We start from the raw sequence: 23,752 nt of genomic DNA, 5'->3' as shown, positions 1-23,752 counted from the left end.
ACTGGATCTAGCTGACTGCCCACAAAATACACAAGCATACATGTACTGGATCTAGCTGTCTGCCCAGATACTACACAAGCATACATGTACTGGATCTAGCTGATTGCCCAGAAAATACACAAGCATACATGTACTGGATCTAGCTGTCTGCCCAGATACTACACAAGCATACATGTACTGGATCTAGCTGATTGCCCAGAAACTACACAAGCATACATGTACTGGATCTAGCTGACTGCCCAGAAACTACACAAGCATACGTGTACTGGATCTAGCTGACTGCATAGGAACTACACAAGCATACATGTACTGGATCTAGCTGACTGCCCAGAAACTACACAAGCATACATGTACTGGATCTAGCTGACTGCCCAGATACTACACAAGCATACATGTACTGGATCTAGCTGACTGCCCAGGAACTACACAAGCATTCATGTACTGGATCTAGCTGACTGCCCACAAAATACACAAGCATACATGTACTGGATCTAGCTGACTGCCAAGATACTACACAAGCATTCATGTACTGGATCTAGCTGACTACCAAGATACTACACAATCAAGTGCTTTTAACAACCCATCAGCAAAGAACAATAGTTCTAACAAGATTGGAACAGACAGCTGGAAAGTATTCTAATTTCAAAACATGTATGCAACAGTATTATCAAAATATATACTAATATTATACAAAATGAAAGTTTACACTTGTTTTTTAACAACTTTCATTTGTTCAAACAACAAACATAACAAGATTTCCTTGTTGGAACTGGTGCCCTTCTCTCCAAAATGAATATACAGGAACTCGAGTTCAAGCCATTCCTTGCTTTTAACTGCTGACACCAAATTTGACATTCTTGAGTGATAACATTTTTAAAGCAGCCACTTGCAGCCATATTTGTTGTCAGATAAACACCATTTTCACTCAGGACCAACTAGATATCGAAATTAGTCTTCTGGTGAAATGCCAAGTTGATATGGCTTTACATTTAGAAGGAGTATTAATAACAAGATTTTAAAGACGACTGCCATAGTTCTCATATGTCAGATTGGCATTATTTTTATTTAGTTCCAACTAGACAGTGTTTTGGTAAAAACCCAATATTGATATGACTTTCCATCTAGAAGAAGTGAAAAGGTTTTCTGGAAGGTGTTTTCAGCAGCCACATTATATATTCTACATTATATATTCTGTGTATGCGAATCTGTAGCTACGTCTGTGCGTCTGTGTGTCTGTGTTGGCAGCTGTGTCTGTGTTGGCAGTAGCTGTGTCTGTGTTGGAAGCTGTTTCTGTATTGGAAGATGATTCTGACTGTGTTCGTAGCTGACTGTTATAGTAGCTGACTATTATGGTAGCTGACCGTGTCTGTAGCCGTGAATGTCTATGAAATGTTATAATGAATATAACTAGAGCGGTCCGAAGCTGTACGAAGCTGTCTAAAGTTTCATGGAGTCATCTAGAGCTTCCAGAACAATGCTGTCTGTTGTGATAGCATTATTGTGAATCTTAGTCGTGATAAGATTATTGTGAATCTTAGTCGTGATAAGATTATTTTGAATCTTTAGGTGTGTCAAAGATTATTTTGAATCTTTAGTTGTGTCAAAGATTATTGTGAATCTTTAGGTGTGTCAAAGATTATTTTGAATCTTAAGTTGTTTCAAAGACTATTTTTGAATCTTTATAATTTTGTTCTTGTTGAACAACATACTGTTTAAGGGGTAAGTGCAGTCCATGAGGGTTCTTGGATCTGCACTTCATTTTATTCAATATTTGTTTTGTTTATTTTCAATTGTATTTTTACATCATATATTTATCATTATTAACTCATTCATAAATTTCCATCTTTCTTACAGAATTGTAACCGAGTGGGTTTTTGGACGAAATGAACAAGCCAAACACAATGTAAGAAAGATGGAAATTTCTAATGACAACCCCATGACATTATGTTCAGGAGAAGTAGATACCCAAGGGTGATTTATGTACATTGTACAATATTTCAAAAACAGTGAGTTCAGTTCATCCTATGCAGCATGTGTGAAGTGCTTTCGATGGGAAAAACTGATATTCATTATGTGCACAGATGATGTAAGGGTAATATTGTCTGTGTATAAATACCTCACAGCAGGACAAAATCTTTACATTAAAGAATGTCTTGTCATTGAGCAGTCTACTTAAGGACATGCACATCTTCAGTTTTAGAGGTATGTGAGTTATTTATTAGTTTCATACGTATAACTAGGTTAAAACTATTGTACTACCATGTTTAGTTTTGTATATTTTCTATGTAGCTCCGGCTTGCATAGTATAATGCAAATATTTTCTATTCTTATTTGTGACTTAACAAGAGATCTATATTAACAATAAAGTTGCATTTTGCTAAGAAATAATAAGTACCTTATGATTCTTATTGGACACGGGTAGGTTCACTTCTGAACCTGTTTACTGCTTTGTAATGCTGTGCCAATTATGTAAATTGTATAGATTACTGTATATAACGTCATTACGTGTTATCGTATATGCCCGTGTCATTCTTAGTACATGGTGTTAGACCATGGCAGCTGTGGAGCTGATCCATAGTGATCAGAGCTGACCATGGTGGTCAGGGTTGATGGGGGTACCAGCTGTAGAGCTGACCATAGAAGTTGACCATGACAGCTGTGGTGCTGGCCATAGCGGCTGTGGAGCTGACGATGGAGCTGGTTGAATGGTGGCCATGCAGCTGATTGAACAGTGTTGCTGTTAACTCCATACATGCAATCTTTTAGCCGTGAGCTAATTTTGGGGTTTGTTAAACCCAGTGTCTTTTTTACTGTAAAGGTATTTTGTGTGATATCTGTCCCATCGTTCAGCAATTTTCTGTTTGAGTAAAGTACCTCATTTTTCATTATTTGAGAAATACGTCATTTTATTATATGAGTAAAGTATATCATTTTTACTATTTGAGTGAAACACATCATTCTTTTCGACATGTGAAATTACCATTAACCATTTTTATATCTGAGTAAAACATATCATTCTTTTCATCGTGTGAAATTACTGTGATTCATTAACCTTTTGTCCTTGTAATGTGTAAGGTCATTTACTTGTATTCACATTTATCTTACATTATTAGGTTCATGTGGATTGTGTTCATTTTGTCCAATATTTGGATCTTATACATGCATGTATTAATCAGAATTCTTTTTTCATTTGAGTCATTCATCAATAAAGATTGTATTTTTGTCACCATCAAAGGTGTTCTGTTATAAATCCAAACCCAACCTGGTTATCTTGTTACAGTAACAAGATTTTCAAGATGGCTGCCATGGTGGCCATATTAGATTTCAAATAAGCACCATTGTCATTTAGGCCCAAGTGTTTGTGTCTTTATGGTTTTGAACTTTTAAAATAACATTAACAATTTTAGTCATATTGCTACAAAGTCTGCAATGTGCTCATTAATAGTGATGTCTAGCACTGGGAACTCATGTCCTTAACTTAAGGAACTTAAGTCCTCATGTAGTCAGGCCACCTATAGAGCACAGCCATTAGGGAACATATACGAACATCTACTTAGAAGTACACAGAATTACTTCTATTTTCATAAGTTGAGTTGGCCAGTAGGAACCGTCTGCTTCTCAAAGCAAGGGTGTAACAAACATAAACTGCCTATTTAGTAACCAAGGTTATAGCATGCAAACAGTTTTGTTGTTGTAGTTGTTGTTGTAGGGTTTAACGCCATTTTTCAGCACGCGATAAGCTATACATGGCAGCCAGTATTAATGGTGGAGGAAGAACCCGGGAAAACCCCGGAAAGAACCACCAACCCACGAGAAGCTACTGGCAAGCTTTCTCACATACCCACATTGGCTGAATCCAAGACTTGAACCCACGCAGACAGAGGTGAGATGGCAGTGATCCGTAATGGACAGCGCTTTAGACCACTCGGCCACTCGGGGCCCCAGCAAACAGTTTTGTAACCAAGGGTATAAAAAGCAGAAACATGACTTAAGATAGCACAAGACAAATATCACTTAGTCTAACTGTAAATTTGATTTATTCAATTGAATATTTTTCTCCAGCACAGCCATCTTTAGTTTTTTAACTCTGTGCAAATTTCAATAATTTTGACACTTTCAATAACTGACTTGTACCAGAGTGTCTCTCCTTCCCTGTAGACTGTTTTTGCTGTCAGTCTTAAGGCCTCATACCTATTGTATGCCATTTGTTGACTACACATGCAACTACACATCCTGAAGAAAACACCCAAAAAGGCAATAGAAAAAGAAAACTTTTATAAAGCTACATTACATGTATTATCAACAATCACTTATAAATTAACTTACCAGCTTCAGTGTATTTTAAGCCTTGTTTAGTGGGCTCCAAACTCTCAACTGGCTGGGCTGGAGGCCAGTTGGGAGATAACTTGCCTACATCTTGAATAGTCTGTGAACTGCCCTGGGTGCGAGTCCAGTAGTACATGCAGTCAGTCTGAAAGACATGTAATAATGCAGAGTAACAATTCCAATTCTGACCTATCAGCCCAACAAGGATTATGGTAGAAAAGCATTCTTTGAATCAAAAATGTGTTGTTCAATACTGCATATAAGAAATGGCGTACTTTCAGCAGAAAACCAACTTTAATGCCAAGTGACCTTGCAGACAGCTATATTTCAGATACTCAACAAAGTATACAAATCTGCTTACTCCAATCCAATCTTTATCATTTATAAAGTTCAAATGTTTGTTGGAAAACTAAGGATGATTTTAAAATGCAAAAGCAAAGCCAGAAAGCTCTATTTCTGTAAAAAGTGTACCAGCATGCAAACACTGCAACTTCCACACTAATACTTTATCACTGCCTTAAATCCAGCTAGAAAATATTGGGTTATTATTATTAATAAATTATGGCAGCTTTAAATTTGGAGAATTTTACAAGATGTGTTCTGTGGAACCCAGTGCCTCACCTGCATCCATATACTACTGATAAAACCATCATTTCAGACTTTCATAAACATTCACATAAAACATTAACATTATTTTGACTGCAAAATACCATATATGCTCACAAAAAGTTAATCCAACTGCAAACAAGACATACCCTGATATGCTATCACATAATATGCTGGCAAATCAGGTTTATATTGTTTGTTCTACTGCAGTAGATGACACAGGCAAAACAGGAGCTCCTTGCCTATAAGCACATAAAATAAAGACCTACATTATCCACTCTCTCAGTTGAGTACAGCAACTGACACTGATGTTGTTGTTGTTGTGGGGTTTAACGCCATTTTTCAGCACGATAGGCTATACATGGCGGCCAGTATTAATGGTGGAGGAAGAACCCGGAAAACCCCGGAAAGAACCACCGACCCACGAGAAGCTACTGGCAAGCTTTCTCACATGCCCACATTGGCTGAATCTTAGACTCGAACCGCCGCAGACAGAGGTGAGGTAACTGACACTGAAGCTGTGTGACTTTCTAAAGTCTGAACAAAATGCATTATTTACAGTGAAGAAACATGCTTTGAAATTAAGCAGACATGGTTTTAAAAAAAGAACATGTAACATACAAGTGTTTAAACATCAGACAAATTATATTATTATGCCTAAGTTTCATTTAAATGCAGCAATGAATGTAGAAAATGTTATTTTCGAAAACAATAACAGAAAATGTTAGCATTTTTAACAAGATCGAAGCCTTCTATTTAAGCAGGCAAGACAAACCAGCAACTCCCAGTCTAACTTTTAACCAAAAGTAATGTTATCAGTTTCAGTTGAATGCAACTGCCGATGTAGAAAACATGGCTTTTAAAAATAAAAAACACAAATGTAGTTTTGGGGAGCAGTAAAACTAATTTTAATAATGCAATAGTTACATGTTGTTTTTCCATGTTACAACTCTATGGCCTTAGACAGATTAAGGAACAGAAAAAGCAAAACCAAAAAGTTTAGTAAAATTCAACAAATTATTTAATTCTTTAAGTTATAAAATGAAATTGTAAGAGGAGCTTACAATATTTTGAATTAAACCGCAAATCAAATAATCCTAAAAGTTCTATCACAAGTCCAAAAGAATAGAGTGTTCTGCATGAATTTCAGGTCTTGAATGTACTTATGTATCAATAACCTTGAATGTGATGATTTACCAACAGTTTTGTTGAATCAAAATGACATAATCCAGAATGTCTTTGAATGAATTCACAATATTCCCAAAATAGTGTGTTCAGTCCAAACAGTCAAACTTTCTAATTCCAATAAATAATCAATGATTTCTCTGAAATTAAATTTAAACATAACAGCAAATACTTCTGCAGACTAAAAATGGAACAGGAATAGGAATAAATAACTGTTCACTTTTTCCACTTTATATACATCCTAATGACACTGTCACAATACATGCCAACCTAATCAATATCTCAAATATATCTCCACCTGACACATGTTGCAATACAACTCAATCATCCCCAATAAAAATTACCCCAAATTGTAAACAGGTTCATTATCTAAAAATCTTTTAATTTTATAATCAATGCTGGGTTGAGAACTCAAATCCAAGTAATCAACCTATTTATATGTTAAAAATGTTCTTAAAATATGATCTATAGTCATGGTCAAAAGCTAACTATGCAATATGTGCTGTATACATGATCATTACAATCTACAATCATGGACAAAAGATAAACACACAATATAGATATACATAATACATGTTGTTGTTGTTGGAGGGTTTAATGCCATTTTTTCAGCACGATAGGCTATACATGGCGGCCAGTATTAATGGTGGAGGAAGAACCTGGGAAACACCCGGAAAGAACCACTGACCCACGAGAAGCTACTGGCAAGCTTTCTCACATACCTACATTGGCTGAATCCGAGACTTGAACCCACACAGGCAGAGATGAGATGGCAGTGATCCGTAATGGAGAGCGCTTTAGACCACTCAGCCACTCAGGGCCCACTACATAATACATGGCTTACTCTTTTCTGGAAGGAAATTACCCTCAACCATATGATGAGAAATCATCTGGAAGGAAATTACCCTCAACCATATGATGAGAAATCATTCTCCAATAGGGTGACTTTCTGGGAAGTTATAATGTCTAACTCATGACCCATGTGAGATCACAAAATGTGGCTTTCATTACATCCTCCAGACACAAATGAGTTAGATAGGCACAGGAGTCAGCAATGGCTTGAACCAAATTGGCTTTAATCGTCATATCAGAAATCCCTCACAGTTAGGAACTGACAAGCTCTCTTGATAGTTACAGTAATCAACCTTGAAATGGTGGAAGTCAAAATATCAATGGAGCCCTTAACAGGGAGAAAATGATGCTTCCAACCGGTTTTTCTCTTCAGAAGCTACCAAGTAAAAGCATAAAGCCCTAACTAGGCATAAATTTCTATCTTGATCATCCCCATCACAGAAATGAGGCATGAAGCACACTCTTGCATCTTACAGAAGATAAGATAACAGTCAAGAGAGTAAGGTTCTTGAAAGAAGCTTCACCCTAAGGTTCATAGGGGGATTTAGAAGAACACATGAGATTCAATCTAGGCTTTAACAATTAAGACAATGGTCTTTACATCTCAAAATGCCAGATCAGGTCAGCTATTTAAGAGTCCACACCAATGAATGGGTCTTTCAAAAATGTGAGTGTGTTGGATATGGCTGCCCTATAGCAGTTGATAGAAGAAACCAAGCATTGGCTGACTTCAAAAAGGAAGAGAAGAAAATCAGCTCTGAGGGTCAGATAGGATTAACACATTTCCTACTGCATCAATCACAAAACAATGTTCCACTGGGTATCAGACACCTTGGACATGGATCATCTCCTGGACTAGATCATTTGCTTGGATACTTTGCTCAAAAACTTGCCCTGGTAGAGAAATCATCTGAAAAGAGTCAAGCATGAAGGTGGAGAATCTTTTGGCTGTTGTTGATGAGAGCTGCTACAAAAGATCAATTCTCTGGGGTAAAGTCCTGGGCTTGTCTACCAACAGGTCAAGATGATTATTGCACCCTAATCAATAAGGCCACAAACAAGAATTCAGCAGTGAAAGTTCATACTTTCTGAAACACTTGCAGAATCATCCTGTGGGGTAAAAAGGCATAAGGGAATAGAAAGCACACTTCAGGATGAAAGCATCCACTTCTCTGGCTCTCTGGTGTGGGATCTGGGAAATCTAAAAGAAAGCTTGTTTTTAGCTTTGTCAAAAACAAATCATCTAAGGGTCTCTCACAAAGTCAGAACAGAGAATCTGTGTGGTTGCAAGGAGAAATTGGAGCAAATATTAAGAGCAATCTGCCTAGGGGAACAAGGTTCCCTATGAAGTTCAAGGTCCCCAAAAGAGATGGGCCAACAACATGGTCTTGACTCTTAGTACCTCCAGTAGGCTCTTGTCTAATCTGTCCCACAGGAGACAAAGACTAATTGTCTATTTGTGAGGAAATTCATCCCAATTTAGGATAGATCTTGAAATAAGATCTAAAGGGAATAGGTGCAATTTCAGCTGTTCTATGTCAAGCTTGGGAAAATCTGAGGACTGAACAGACTTTTTCTTCCTGTACTCACTGCTGGAAGGCAGGACTTTGTGAACTAAAGTCTATCTGTTGAAGGGAGAAGAGAGGGTAAATGGAACCATGGCTCTAACTCCTCATGCAGAGCTATGGACTGTACCTATGTGGCTGACATGGCAGCTGTGTGACAGTGACTCTCAACCATCATGGGTTGTTTGGGAAAAAGTCTGCTCCCTTCCTGCTTTCTGACCCAACTTCATAAGATGTCATTGCTAGCTCACAGACCACAACATCACTCTTTCTACCACAAGGCACGGCCCTGAAGTCCATTGTTGCCTGCTGGGGAAGGACTATCACTTCCCTGCACTCAGGAGGCCTCAGGGAATTTGTGAAATTATGGGGGGGGGGCATCTGCTATTTCTATGATTCCCAATCTTAAATGGGATTAAATAATTGCAGGAGGTGGAGGTCACAATCAAACTACTATCCCCAAACTGAAAGGGATCAAATGACGAGTGACCAGAACTCATAGGCTGGTGCTTTGTGAATGGATAATGACTAGACAGGTAACTCTGACAAATAGAAAGGGCCTTCCTGAGATCTAATGGATTTGTATTGTAGCTCTCCCTTTTCCAGGTGGCTAATCCTTAATCCAAAATCCTTAATCCAAAAACACGCTTCTGGCATTGAAATGGTATTACTCCTGCCTCACTGGGTGGAAAGGGGCCTGACTCACTTTCAGCCAGTAGAGGATGCTGCTCCTTCCCAATGGAACTGAATAAGGTACTGATCCTCCCTCATAGGAGGGGATGATTCATTCACTGAAACCTAAGGGAATCAGCAGTGGAAAAACAAAACAATTCTGAGGAACATGAGAAAGGCCCTTTCTTTCTTCCTTTGTAAGCTTATTTCTGCTAGGTCCCATACCTTGTCTAAGCAGAGACAGCAAAAATGACAACCATCAAATGTCTAATAGTAAGAATTTTATTTTGAAATCTCTCTGGTAACTATGACATTCATTTTAATTCTTGTATTACCGATAGAGGGAACAAATTACTTTAAATGTCTTGCATAATGCTGGACATAGTCCACTGCTGTAGATGTGTATGTATATTTTTACAAAAGATATCTATGATCTTTTATGTTTAAAATACTTTTATTTAAGTTTATAATTCATTTTAGATGTAAGGTCTATGCAGTCTGAAATAAAGAATTCTTATTTTATCTTGTACAATTTTAGCAAGCCAGGCAGATGGGGTGGCTTTCTCATGCCCACACTCTGCTTAGGCATTGCTGCAAAATAAAGAATAAAAACTTCTATGTAAGCCTTAGGCAGCCAGATCTAAGGTGTCATTTCTATTAAATGAATTAAAACAATAAATAACATATATTTTAATTATAACAAAGTCAGCAATGATTTGTTCACAATGATGTCAGCAACACCTATTCTGAATACTTGAAACAAAAATCAGCAAAAACATGGCCAGGAAAGATGCTAATAATAAAGGAAGAATAATAAGGAATGCTATCTTGTATTACCATTTAAGAATGAAAGATGTTTAATCATTAAACACATAAATGAAAGGACTTGTATGTGACCTCCTTACAGAGTAATAGAAAAAACAAACGTCAGATCGAATGGAATATGAATTCTGATAATTCATTACTGCATTAAAACAAAATCAAGATGAGCCGGCATGCCAAATTGACATCGATATGGATAACTAAATATCTGCCCATGCTAGAAAAAGGAATACAATAATTTTTTAATGTAATAACTGTCACACTGATACAATGATGGCTCATGGGGGAATAAACTAAACAGAAGGTTGTACAAAAAACAAAAATGTCAATATTACTCATGAGAGCTAATTCAAACAGGAAAAATATTTTGTGTGAGGGTAACTTTTAACAGCTAAAGCAACAGATGCAATGGAAATGTTCAATTCACCACATATGACTCAAAGTGAAGGCAATTTATCTTCAAAGTATTTTAAGTTGCAATAAAGATGGCGGTGGTCGGAAAAAGAATGATGGCCAATGTACATGGGCCTGGGTCATGGGCAAGATGTTTTAACTTTCCAGAATTTGAATCTATGGGAGGATGAATTTTCATCATATAGTTAAGGGTATTTTCTTTCTGGAAAAAAGTAATCTATGCAGTAACAATAGGTTATGTATTACTGACACTTAAATATTAACAATGTTCACCATGAGGCTCAAACAGGTATTTAGACAGGCATAAACAGGAACTCTACCATATTTTGGCATAAACTTTACTTCTATACTGATAATAGCAAGGAGTTTCACTTGAATGCAGCAAGTATGTAGCAGAAATGTGACTTTCAAAATCTTCAACACGAAACTTGACCAGTATTGACACTCCTGTTGATACTGTAAAGTAACTACATGTACTATATAGATCATAAGATGGCACAAGAAACCTCCCTCAAGTTTTTCTTCATGATAATGCCTATAGCAGATCTAAAAAGGATTCAAATATACATTCTGTGACTTTACAATAGTTGTACACTTGTCACCAGGATATGGTTCAATTAAAACGGTTATGTGTAAGGCAAATGTGGTTCATCGTTCATAACCACCAAGCATGTTGTATAACAAACAGCTTTATAATTTCAATTGCAATGTGTCTGGAACAGTGACTTATTGAGAATAACATAAAATACCAAACAGTGGTATAATTGGCACTCATCAAAATTGTTTAAATAATGGTGTTTTGAAAAGGAAATAAAGATACAAGTAGTTTCAACATGTTTTTTTTCAACCCAAACTGTCATACATTGTTTTTTGGGGGGGTCACAGGAACCATAGTTGTACTGTGTTATATCCAGAATTGTGCTATATTCAGTCATGCTATAATGGCAGAGAGCTGTAATAATAAGAAAACCCAATCTTAAAGTGATGTCCTTGAATTGAAAGCAATTCCACTCACCTGCTCTGAGATCTGTGCCAAGCCAAGCACAAGCCATGAAGGCATGATGTCTGCAGCCCACAGTACATACTCCCTGAAGGACATGGCATTATCAAATCCTCACACAATCAGAATATCATGGAGTCATTTTTAGCATTACACTGATGTATAGTTTTTTCTTTTTGATTTAATGTTCTCTGAATTAGCACAATGGCCAGAAATCTCCACAGCAATGGCTTGAAACCCTAAGAATATTTATCAGAATTTGATACTGAGACATTTCTCTAATTAAAGTTTGTGTGCCCCACCCTAACTATGCCAATTACATGGCGTGGTCAACACATATGTCATCAATTATGCACACAAAAGAGGTATGCAGTTCACAGTTGTCCATTATACAGATAATGGGATGTCCATTTCAACACATGTACACATAAATTATAAAACAAAACAAGATCATGACCATGAATTTCATTATACTGTGGCAGGTGTAATCAGCAGTCATGCATTGATCATTCCTTACTTCCAAATACATCAAATTACTATTGCTTCAACAAGTTCACAATTATTTCCACTTAACACTGCTTAAACAAAACATTTACAGCTATCAATTTACTTTAAAATTTCCACATAGTAATGGATTCTGACTCTTTGGTTACTGACTGACTCTACAAGATTAGTAACTGAATATAAATAATTCAGGGTTCCAAAGAAAACATTCTTTTCCAACAACTCCAATATGTTAACTTTAGTGCATAAATGAAAATTAAAATCCAGATTTGAGAGATCAGTTTACTGCTCTTCTTTTTGGATAAATTCTAGGCAAAGTGTAATTTATAGTTGTTCATGAGAGATTCGTTTTATTTGTGTTTTCCCATTAACATTACCAACATATACAAAATCCAGGAGAAATATCTCCAGGTAAATAATCTGCAGGTCAATTGGCAACTGTAAACTGAACTCCGAAGTTTTCATTACTATAATCAGCACTAAGCAGACAACAACAAAAATAAGTATAAAAAAGAAGTCACTAGACTAAAAACTCTTCAACGAATAATTTAATTCAAACATTCAGACAAGTAAATACTCTTAAACAAACAAAAGCCTTATATACTGTGATAATGGTTGACTGGTAGCTTGAAGAGATGTAAGTTTTATAGGAACATAATAATACCCCAGTAGCTATTTAACTTGAAAGTTGTTGTGTGATATCCAATCTGAAAATATAATTGCCTCGTCTGAATAAAGGAAATGATTTATTTTGGTTTGGTTTGGTGTTTTACAGCAAAACAAATAAATTATTCAGTGTCGAGGTACTTGAAGTAAGGTAGAGTGCCTTGCCCATAGACACACCAACATAGCGAACATGGACTGACCCAATGCTGCGATCTGTATGTATACCCATTCCGTAGTGAGTTGGGTATGCTAACCACTGTGCCATCAAAGCTACTGTCCCCATTAGGCACTACTGATGGCATACAGGAGGATGCATTTAGCTACTATTGACATATAGGAGGGTACACTCGGCTGTTCTACATCCTTGAGCCTGCAGTGGGGATAAAGTTCTATGATTTGTATTATGTTCTCTCATAGGCACAGTGGTGGTGGTGTGGAGTAAACTTATGACGTTGAAAAAGCACATGTACAAAATCCATCAGAAATGACTTAAATATGAAAACATGTCCAGAGTGCTTGCCAGAATTGGGTCTGGCTTCATCATTTAGGGGAATGAATGATCAAGTGACAAATCTACAAGTACCATCAACCCACCACCAGCTGTCAGTCAAGCAACACCTACCTAGCACCAGCTTAAGTCAAGCTCCACCTACCCACCACCAGCTATGTCAAGCTCCAACTAACTGCCACCAATTGTCAGTAAAGTTTCATCTTCCTGCAATGAGTTGTCAGTCAGGCACCATCTACCAAACACAAGCTGTCAATCAAGTACCACCTATCACCAGCTGTCAGTCAAGCACCACTTAACACCAGATGTTAGTTAAACACCACCTACCTACAACAAGCTATCAGTCAAGCACCACCTATTTAATGCCAGCTATTAATTAAGCACCATTTACCACTGGCTGTCAAACACCAACTACATACCATAGCTAACCGACAAGCACCAATTACCTGCCACCAGCTATTTGTCAAACAATTTATTCAACATTCCAACAGAATGGTACAGACTCTCTTGCTAACCTGTTTGATTTATTACACATACTGTCTGGGGAAATGAGTTTCATAGAATATAAAGGGGCCTGGTTTAGTAATTTTATATACTGAGATTGGTCAATGGTGCCCTTTATATTGCATCTGAAGCCGGTTCTTTTCCTGAGGACTAACCAAAACCTCAACACCCATGGGGATTACACAAGAATGGAGACAAGAATCAAACCAAGGACCTGGAAAAGTACAAAATAAGTGTGTCCAAAAATGCAGCAGAGATCAACACTGAAACCCTGTATATACCAGCCAAACAGACTCTGTCTATGCATTGTAAATAGGTACATTTATATTTATATTTTAAGATCTGAATCAAATTTGCTTGGTAACAGGGTTATCAAAGGAGTCGAGAAAGTAAAGGAAACTTATCAGCTTGTTCACATGCATTCCCATTAATCAGGCTCACTAATGGATAATGTGCTGTATAAAATTACCTGCCATTTTATCAGCCACCTTTCTACAATTGGAACTACCTAGACTCCATGATTACAGGTACGTAAATTAAGAACCATGCCAATCCATGTCTGAGTTAATGAAGTAATGAACAAAAAAAGAATCCAATTATGTAATGTAAATAAGCTTTTTATTATGGATGTTCATAAAATTAAACATATTCCCAAAACTTTAGTATTCTTTTTGAGATGTTCATAATGGTTCTAAAAAGCCAGATAAACAGCATAATTATATAAGATTAATACAAGTTTTGAGTTTACTTCAGTTTAAAAAACTTCCTAATGGAGAAATATATCAATGAGATAAAAGGGAGGGGGAGGGGTTAGCAGCATTTTTTAAGTTAGAAGCAGGCAATGTAACTACAACTTTTTTGTGTTGTTGAAAAAGACTGCATATTACAATGAAATTTGCCATTATTTACAAACAATGTACACGCTGTCAATAGTTTACAATGGTCACATACATTAGGGTCTATAACATAATGGTTTGACATCCAGGTCCCTGTAACATTACATGATGGTAACAGACATTAGGGTCTCGGTAACATTCATGATGGTAACAGACATTAAGGTCTCTGTAATATTCATGATGGCAACAGACATTAGGGTCCCTGTAACATTACATGATGGCAACAGACATTAGGGTCGTTGTAACATTACGTGATGGTAACAGACATTAGGGTCCCTGTAACATTACAGGATGGTAACAGACATTAGGGTCCCTGTAACATTACATGATGGTAACAGACATCCAGGTCTCTGTTCCAGTACATGATGGTCACAAATATTAGGATCTCAGTAACATTCATGATGGTAACAGACATTAGGGTCTCGGTAATATACATGATGGTAACAGACAATACCGTCTCTGTAATATTCACGATGGAAACAGACATTAGGGTCTCTGTAATATTCATGATGGCAACAGACATTAGGGTCCCTGTAACATTACATGATGGTAACAGACATTAGGGTCTCAGTAATAATCATGATGGTAACATACATTAGGGTCTCTGTAATGTTCATGATGGCAACAGACATTAGGGTCCCTGTAACATTACATGATAGTAATAAACATTAGGATCTCGGTAAAATTCATGATGGTAACAGACATTAGGGTCTCAGTAATATTCATGATGGTAACAGACATTAAGGTTCCTGTAACATTCATGATGGCATCAGACACTCAGATCTCTGAAACATTACATTTAGTGAGTTATTCAATATCTGGTCATTACCATCTATACCAGACTGCACAACCCACTGATCAAGATTTACCAACAAACAGACGGATTTGGATTTGTGCAATTTGGCAAGAGTGATCAGCAGAACATAGATCCTTATCTGCTGGCATATTATGCAATGACAGATCAGGGTCTATGTGACTGCAACTGGATGTGACTTATAAGCAAATATATGTGGTACTTAAATTGATATCCAATTAAAAATGACTATTAATGAGAGTATTTCAAAATATATTAAGTCAAAGTAGCTTGAATTATCCAGAATATTCTTTAGTGATATATGCATGTGTGACTTAGATATTAAACATAGCTTTTAAAAAAATTCAGTCATATCACTATGATGTCTTCATTGTGACAGTTTATAGTGATGTGTAGCACTAGGGCATCATGCCACAGACATATAGCATGATGTCACACCCAGTCACATTATCCTGACACCAGGCCTGGAACCAGTCCTAACACTAACCTCTTAATTTTGAGTGATAAGCTAGGTAGCTGCTAGTACCATTTTTATAAGTCTTTGGTATGAGTCAGGCATGGTTTGAACCCGCAACTTCCCATATCTGAGGAAATTGACAAAAATTAAATGTTATTGGGGGTGGGTGGGGGGAAACCATGGTAGGTACTTGGGGTCATGGTGAGTGGGTGATAACCAAGTGAGTGCTGGGGTGGGGGTGATAACCGAGGTAGTGATTTGGGGGATGGATTGATAACCAAGCTTGTGATTTTGGAATATATAACTTTGCATCATTTCCAACATTGATTTTCATTGTTTGTATACAAGTACCAATTTATATGACAAAAAGTGGAATAAAATTTGGTTTATAATCAAACAGGGTCTTGAATTTGGGCATTTCCTTCTAGTTCAGTAAGCTATCAACATACAATTAGCAGTCAGTTCATGGATTAAGGCATTTCATTCAGTATACATTAAGTCATAGACATAATTAGCAATCACTTTCTGGATTTTAGAATTTCACTCTGATTGACTATGTCATCAATGTATAATTAACACTCAGTTCCAGGATTAAGGCATTTTGCTCTGTACAAACCAATGACACATAATGTGCACTCAGCGCCAGCATAAGAGCATTTCACTTTGTATCAGACTGAGTCATCAACATATAATGAGCACTCGGTTCCAGGATCAAGGCATTTCACTTTGTATGAGTAAGTCATCGACATATAATGAGTGCTTAGTTCCAGGATTAGGGCATTTCACAGTATCACTAAGTCATGAACATGTATGAGAACTCCATGACAGGATTACGAAATTTCACTCTGTATGACAAAAGTCATCAACATATAATGGAGCACTCAGTTCCAGGATTAAGGCATTTCACTCTGTATGAGAAGAAATCAAAATGCTTACTTTCAACTATTGCTCTCCTGGTTCTAGAGATTCAAAGACACTAACTGCTATTAATTCAAATGATAACAACATATTTGGTGATTGAAAATTTCAGGGCTTGTTGATTTGTTACCTTAAAGCTGGCGTATCTCGAGAACTATGTCTTTTTTGTGCCAGACTGGAAACTGATAAATTCCACAGTATGTTCAGCCCTTTTCTTGTCTGCCAGGCAATAACATAGAGTGGAAATAAACAAGATCAAAAGAAACATGTCTGTCTCAGGTGTAAATATTCACACCTGAGTGTAAATACCAGCCCATTGTTGGGAAGGGCAGAGTATCTGCTACTTATTGTGTATGCTCAAAAGAATGTGGTGATCTCCTGCTTTCACCTCTCCATCTAGAAGTACATTTTACTCAATTCAAGACAGTTTTAAACACGAGTAAATTAAAAGAACCTTGAATAATAATCACATTTATAGCACACAAGCCAGATATCCATCCTAATATTTTCTCAATTTATAACAAATACATCATACAGTAAGCAATTTTTACTTGATTTGTAAAAGAAAATACATCACACATTAAATGTTTTTCCTACCACTCTAGCCACTGTATCATTTGCTACAACTTTCCCTGAAGATATTCTTAAAACAATTTAAAATGTATTATGATATAAATGAAAGTATCAGAATAAGAATTTCAATCGTGGAATCATCCTGAATATGTACTATAACCTTTAACTCAACAAATAAACAAAAAGTTAAATTTCAGAAAATCTAGTCATATTTTTGTTTTATTAATATCCATCTATCTTCTATTTAAAAACTACCTTTAAGTTATTAAATGTTTTACAAGAGGGGGAGCTCTCTTCACAACTCAAACAAACTTATTCTACGTATGTTTGATCAAGGTTAATTTCTTTGCTTTAATATGCAAGCTGCTATTTTGGTCTCCAATTTGGTAGCAAGGTCCAGATGCAAGATTACCTCATTATTATGTAAGACCTCATTAGAGAACTCATCTAAGATCATGATGATATAAGCTTACATTCGAAGTTTGATCAAAGTTAGATTAGAAATGGAGTCTGCATATGGATAACAAGGTCAATCAGTCTGATGCTTCATCGGCTCTTTAGTATGCATGGACCTCACTCATTAGTAGACCCATTAAAGACCTAAATGTTTTTTTTAGAGGATATTGTCTTTTCCTAAGTAAATACAGGATATATTTCATCATGTAGTTATGTAGTACCAAATGATAAAATATCTCCAGTATTTAAGGTGGAAAATAAATGTTTCTTTATATTATATTCCAAACTTGTGCCAGAAGCAAAGTTAAGAAGATTAAACTAACTCTTCACCAGACACACCACCATTGTAAATTCACCAATTTTCATTGGCTGATCATATCAATATCAGTGACCTATGAGAACGGCAGGATTGGGATGACGTAATCTATTACAGTTCAAGCTCACAAAGTACTCTGCTGCAGGCATAACTTCTGTATAGGCACACACAATCAAGTATTACATGGCATGATGAAAATCTTACATTTTCACAAGTGAAAATATCAGAATGAAAAATATATGAAACTTATTTCCCCATTAAGCTTCAATATTTAACACTTAAGTATATAATAAAAGCATATAGTTATATGCTTGGTCTGATCAAAACCTGATTAGAAATATGTCTTCCATAACAAGGACAACCGAGCCACACAATAAGATCAGGGGCCCTGAGCGGCCTAGTGGTCTAAAGCACTCTCCATTACGGATCACTGCCATCTCACCTCTGTCTGCATGGGTTCGAGTCTCGGATTCGGCTAATGTGGGTATGTGAGAAAGCTTGCCAGTAGCTTCTCGTGGGTTGGTGGTTCTTTCCGTGGTTTTTCCGGGTTCTTCCTTCACCATTAATATTGGCTGCCATGTATAGCCTATTGTGTGCTGAAAAATGGCGTTAAACCCTAAACAACAACAACAACAACAACAACAATATCACCTGGTAAGCTAAAATCTGACTTGCAAAAATTCCACTAATTGTCTCATTTTTGTTGTTGTCATTCATCAACGGCTTCTCATAAAGTCTTGCTGATTATGGGGATATGCAGCATAATTTGAACCAGCTATATAATCCTGCTACCATTTCCATTCCTTGTGTTATCGATGAGTATGCTAGATAATGGAATATGTTCATATACTTCATGGTAAAATCGGACAGTAAAAAAAAGGACTTTTCACTATCAAAACCAGGAGTCAATGTTATTTGATGCAAGTATCACTTGTTCTTTGTAAATACAGTAGAACATGTTTGAGACCATTCTTTTTGCCAACAAAACATGGTCTTTCAAGAGAGGTGACCTCTTACTGAAGTTTGTTTCTCTGTATAACAGATTAGTTTGTACATTGTGTTTCTGGTTTCTCAAGACAGGTGGTCTATTACATTAGAGGTCTTTAGAGACCGGTTTTACTGTATGCATTATTTTCAGGAAAATATTACTGACTTTCTTGATCTTGTTTTTTTTTTGGCATTTTTTTTTTCCAAGCTAGTAAAGATCATGAAATCATTGAAAATATAGGGGTGAATGAACTGTTGCCCTTGTAAACCTGATCAAAACCAAACAAGAGAATTGGAATTCAATGCTCATTTTGCAAATGCTGAAAACCTACTCAAAATATACTCCCAGATTTAAATTACCATGTAAACAAATATTGGATGGTACCCAGAATCCATGCCTAAAACATTTAACTTGAATTACCTACTCCATTTTATACACAACAAGTGGTGCCATAACACTGTATCAAGAGTATCACATGAAGTCAGGTTGAATTGTGGCACTGTAAATTTATGCCAAGAGAATGCCATAAAATGACAAATATTCAGGGGATAACAAGTGTCCTTATCATAATAACCTCATTGTAATAATGTGTGCTGTTAGATTCTTTAATATCATCACTTTATGAAAAACTTGGCATATCAAATCATTACACAGTTACACAGCTTATAAAAATCTGCTATTAGATTCAGCAAAAATATTGTTTCAATAGATTACCATGTATAACCCTAACCCTAGCACCTGTATACCAGACCTGACACTATGATTTATAATGATGCACACAATACCATGTATAACCCTAACCCTAGCAAATGTATACCAGACCTGACACTACGACACTATGATTTATAATGATGCACACAATATTCATGTATAACCCTAACCCTAGCAAATGTATACCAGACCTGACACTACGACACTATGATTTATAATCATGCACACAATATCATGTATAACCCTAACCCTAGCACATGTATACCAGGCCCCACACTATGATTTATAATCATGCACACAATATCATGTATAATGCTAACCCTAGCACATGTATACCAGACCCGACACTATGATTTATAATGATGCACACAATATTCATATATAACCCTAACCCTAGCAAATGTATACCAGACCTGACACTACGTCACTATGATTTATAATCATGCACACAATATCATGTATAACCCTAACCCTAGCACATGTATGCCAGGCCCCACACTATGACTTATAATCATGCACATAATATCATGTATAACCCTAACCCTAGCACATGTATACCAGGCCCCACACTATGATTTATAATCATGCACACAGTAATCATGTATAACCCTAACCCTGGTACATATACCAGGCCCCACACTATGATTTATAATCATGCACACAATATCATGTATAACCCTAACCCTAGCAAATGTATACCAGGCCCGACATTATGATTTATAATCATGCACACAATATCATGTATAACCCTAACCCTAGTACATGTATACCAGGCCCCATACTATGATTTATAATCATGCACACAATATCATGTATAACCCTAACCCTAGTACATGTATACCAGGCCCCATACTATGATTTATAATCATGCACACAATATTCATGTATAACCCTAACCCTAGCAAATGTAAACCAGAACCTACACTATCATTTATAATCATGCACACAATACCATGTATAGCCTGTATACCAGACCTGACACTATGATTTATAATGATGCACACAGTAATCATGTATAACCCTAACCCTAGTACATGTATATCAGACCTGACACTATGACACTATGATTTATAATCATGCACACAATAATCATGTATAACCCTAACCCTAGCACACGTATACCAGACCTGACACTACGCCACTATGATTTATAATCATGCACACAATAATCATGCAAATGTTTGTCCCCCAAGAACTGATTGGTACTAAAGCAGATTCCCATCAAAACCAAAACCTGCACTGATCAATTCATTGATGATCTTGTGGGCATCAATAAATAATAAGTTACACAAAACCTCTTACCTTTAAATTTTTAATTGTTAAATAACTTGTGTACTCAAATTATACTCTTTGTATTAAACCTCTATTCTAAACTGTCTCTTGTCTTTTGTTACGACTCTATGGCCTTAAACTAAGTAACAGAAAAGAGCGAAAACCAACAACAGGTATCAACTCGTAACCATTCCTTAACCACTTCATAGTCAGCACTTTGTTGTACTGACAGTGAAGTGTAAACTTCATGAGCTTTACCAGTGAGTACAATTTGAAATAATAGTCAAATGCACACTTGGCCAGTACAAATTTTCAGCAATTTTTTCAAAAAAAGGAAAATATTGATCTATGTCTTTTTCTTTTAAAAAGGGTAACTAACCTAATAGTTCTGGTAACATCAAAATCTGAACTTGTGTGTAATAGGCAAGAATGCTTTCCACTTTCCAGTTCTAATTCTTTTATTCTGAATTGCGTTTCTTGTTCTTTTCTCTGCATCTATATTTCAGAGGAATTACTTAAATTATTCGTTGGAATTAAAAGTGCTCATTGACTCTTTTTGAAACTAAAACAATACTTTGGGATTATTGAGGACTCATTCAAAGACTTTCTGGCTTATATACTGTGCTACATCAGGACATTCAAGATTATTGGAATTCATACACACTGGACTTGTGATAAATCATTTAGGGTTATTTGGGATTTAATTCACAATACTGTAAGGTCATCTTAAATGTTCACTTTGTAACTTGGGGAAATGAATTTGTTGATTTTACTAAACTTGCTGCTGTTGCTTCTTTCTGTTGCTTATTGGAAGGATGTAGATTAGTAACAGAATATGCCTCATGTACACACACTAACGACAACTGTGGAATGTTGTAGCCAATATCTCGATAAGAAATAAAACTGCTGAATAGAAAAGCTATTGCCTCAAAAAAGACTAAAAGACTTACAGAATGACAATCATCTTTACGACTGACAACATGAACCCACGTGTGGATGCACTCTGACTTTAACTGACTGTAACACAATGTAAAATTATGTGCATTAATAGATGAAGTAAAATTTATGTTGCATATAAACTAACTGCAAGCCATTACTTTAAATGATATTTCACTCTGAAAAATAAATAAGCACACTATACAAGGCAGTGATATGCCAGATGGTGGTGGGTTGAAGGGAGACTAAAAGAAAGCAAAAAAATGTTACCCAGTGAACTAAATGGATTATCATTTTATGTTTAATACACTCATACACAAATAAGAATAACATGTAATTTGTTGCCATTGTTATATATATTTAGTCTGTCTTGTGTGCTTGATTTCTGTACATGATTGAGGACTGGGTTTTAGTGCATACCTGATTTTTATCTTGTTTTTAAGTTATAAATAGATGTTTATCTGGGTCTGAGTTCAAGACCTATCCTTTTATTATTATTATTAACTTAGTGTTTCGACTTTATGGCCTTAAACTAAGTAAGAGAAAAGAGTGAAAACTAAAAAGGTTTGTAAAATTCAACAAATAACATATTTCCCTTGAATACAGAGTGAACATTTCAAAAGAACTTACAATATTGTGAAATAAACCCAAACAGTCCTAAAAGTTCTATCACAAGTCCAAATGTATAAAGTTTCAATTGAATCGCAGTGGGATTTCAAATAAACTCAGATATTAAAGTGCCTGTAGTCTCCAATGATTATAATGTACCAGAAGCCTGGAGTGTGGTAATGTGCTAAGAGTCTTCTGATGTATCATAATAATGAATCCAAAATCTTTTTGTGCAAATTCACTTTAACTCTAAATTAATGTTCCAGATAAAGAATGTTATTGATGAGTGCTTTGCAATTCCAGTGAATAATGATTTGAATAAATAAATCCATCCAAATCTAAAACTGAACACAACAATAAAAATGATTCTGCTCCAGATGTTAAAGCAAGAATGAGTAATTTTTAGACAAATATGATTTTATACCACTCTACCTGACCTAGGTCACAATTACCATTTTCTGAAAAACAGAATCAAGAATGTATCTAGATCAAAGTATAGACAATTTTCAGGATGCAATGAATAATATAAGGTTTTAACAATAAATGAAAGAATATTTCTTAGAAAGGCCAAATTGATGTATAAAGTATCCAGAAAAAACATTCCTGTCTATCTAAGCAATATCTTTCACCAAAGAGATGCTGATGGCACTCCAAATTTAAGGTCCATAAGAAGAAAAAATTACATTATACCAAGGCCAAAGAAGGAATTGTTTAAAAAAACGTTTTCAATATACTGGTCCACTGGTATGGAACAACATTCCCAGTGACATAAGGCAGGCTCCTAGCATTTGATCTTTTCACAACCAATGTCTTAAATGGATGAAATCTTTAGAAAATTGAACAGTTCTTGTACAAAAAATACCGCCTGCTTTTCTGTAATTTTACATCATTTTCATAGCTGAATTTTTCAACGCAGGATTATATTTTATGTTTTATATATGTTTATGTTTTCACTGATGCCTGTGAATGTGTTCCAGGCTTGATACTTTGAATTTTAAAATTACTTAATTATTTAGTGTCAAGCCAGACTCTTCACATCATGTTGTATATACTGTATATATTGTACATAACAGATAGAAGGCCTCAAGGTAGATTAGTTCTGTAACTAACTGAGTTACCCTTCTCTAAATAAAGTCTTTATTATTATTATAATCTTTTATCACAAATTCGGGGAAACATGCT

At 35.9% G+C, this 23,752-nt stretch overlaps 1 protein-coding gene across 1 annotated transcript in view; it reads right to left on the bottom strand.

Moving 5' to 3' along the window:
- Positions 1-23,752, bottom strand: part of LOC149805319 (uncharacterized) — a 179,609-nt gene that overhangs the window by 114,249 nt on the left and 41,608 nt on the right. The window contains exon 4 of the mRNA XM_089949229.1: positions 4,327-4,471. Within this exon, the coding sequence (XP_089805355.1) occupies positions 4,327-4,471 (145 nt within the window). The remainder of the gene's footprint in view (positions 1-4,326; positions 4,472-23,752) is intronic.

The sequence above is a fragment of the Sinohyriopsis cumingii genome, chromosome 2 (genome assembly GCF_028554795.1).
Source record: "Sinohyriopsis cumingii isolate HCF-2022 chromosome 2, ASM2855479v2, whole genome shotgun sequence".
Lineage (NCBI taxonomy): Eukaryota > Metazoa > Mollusca > Bivalvia > Unionida > Unionidae > Sinohyriopsis > Sinohyriopsis cumingii.
This window is presented reverse-complemented; position numbering and strand designations above follow the sequence as displayed.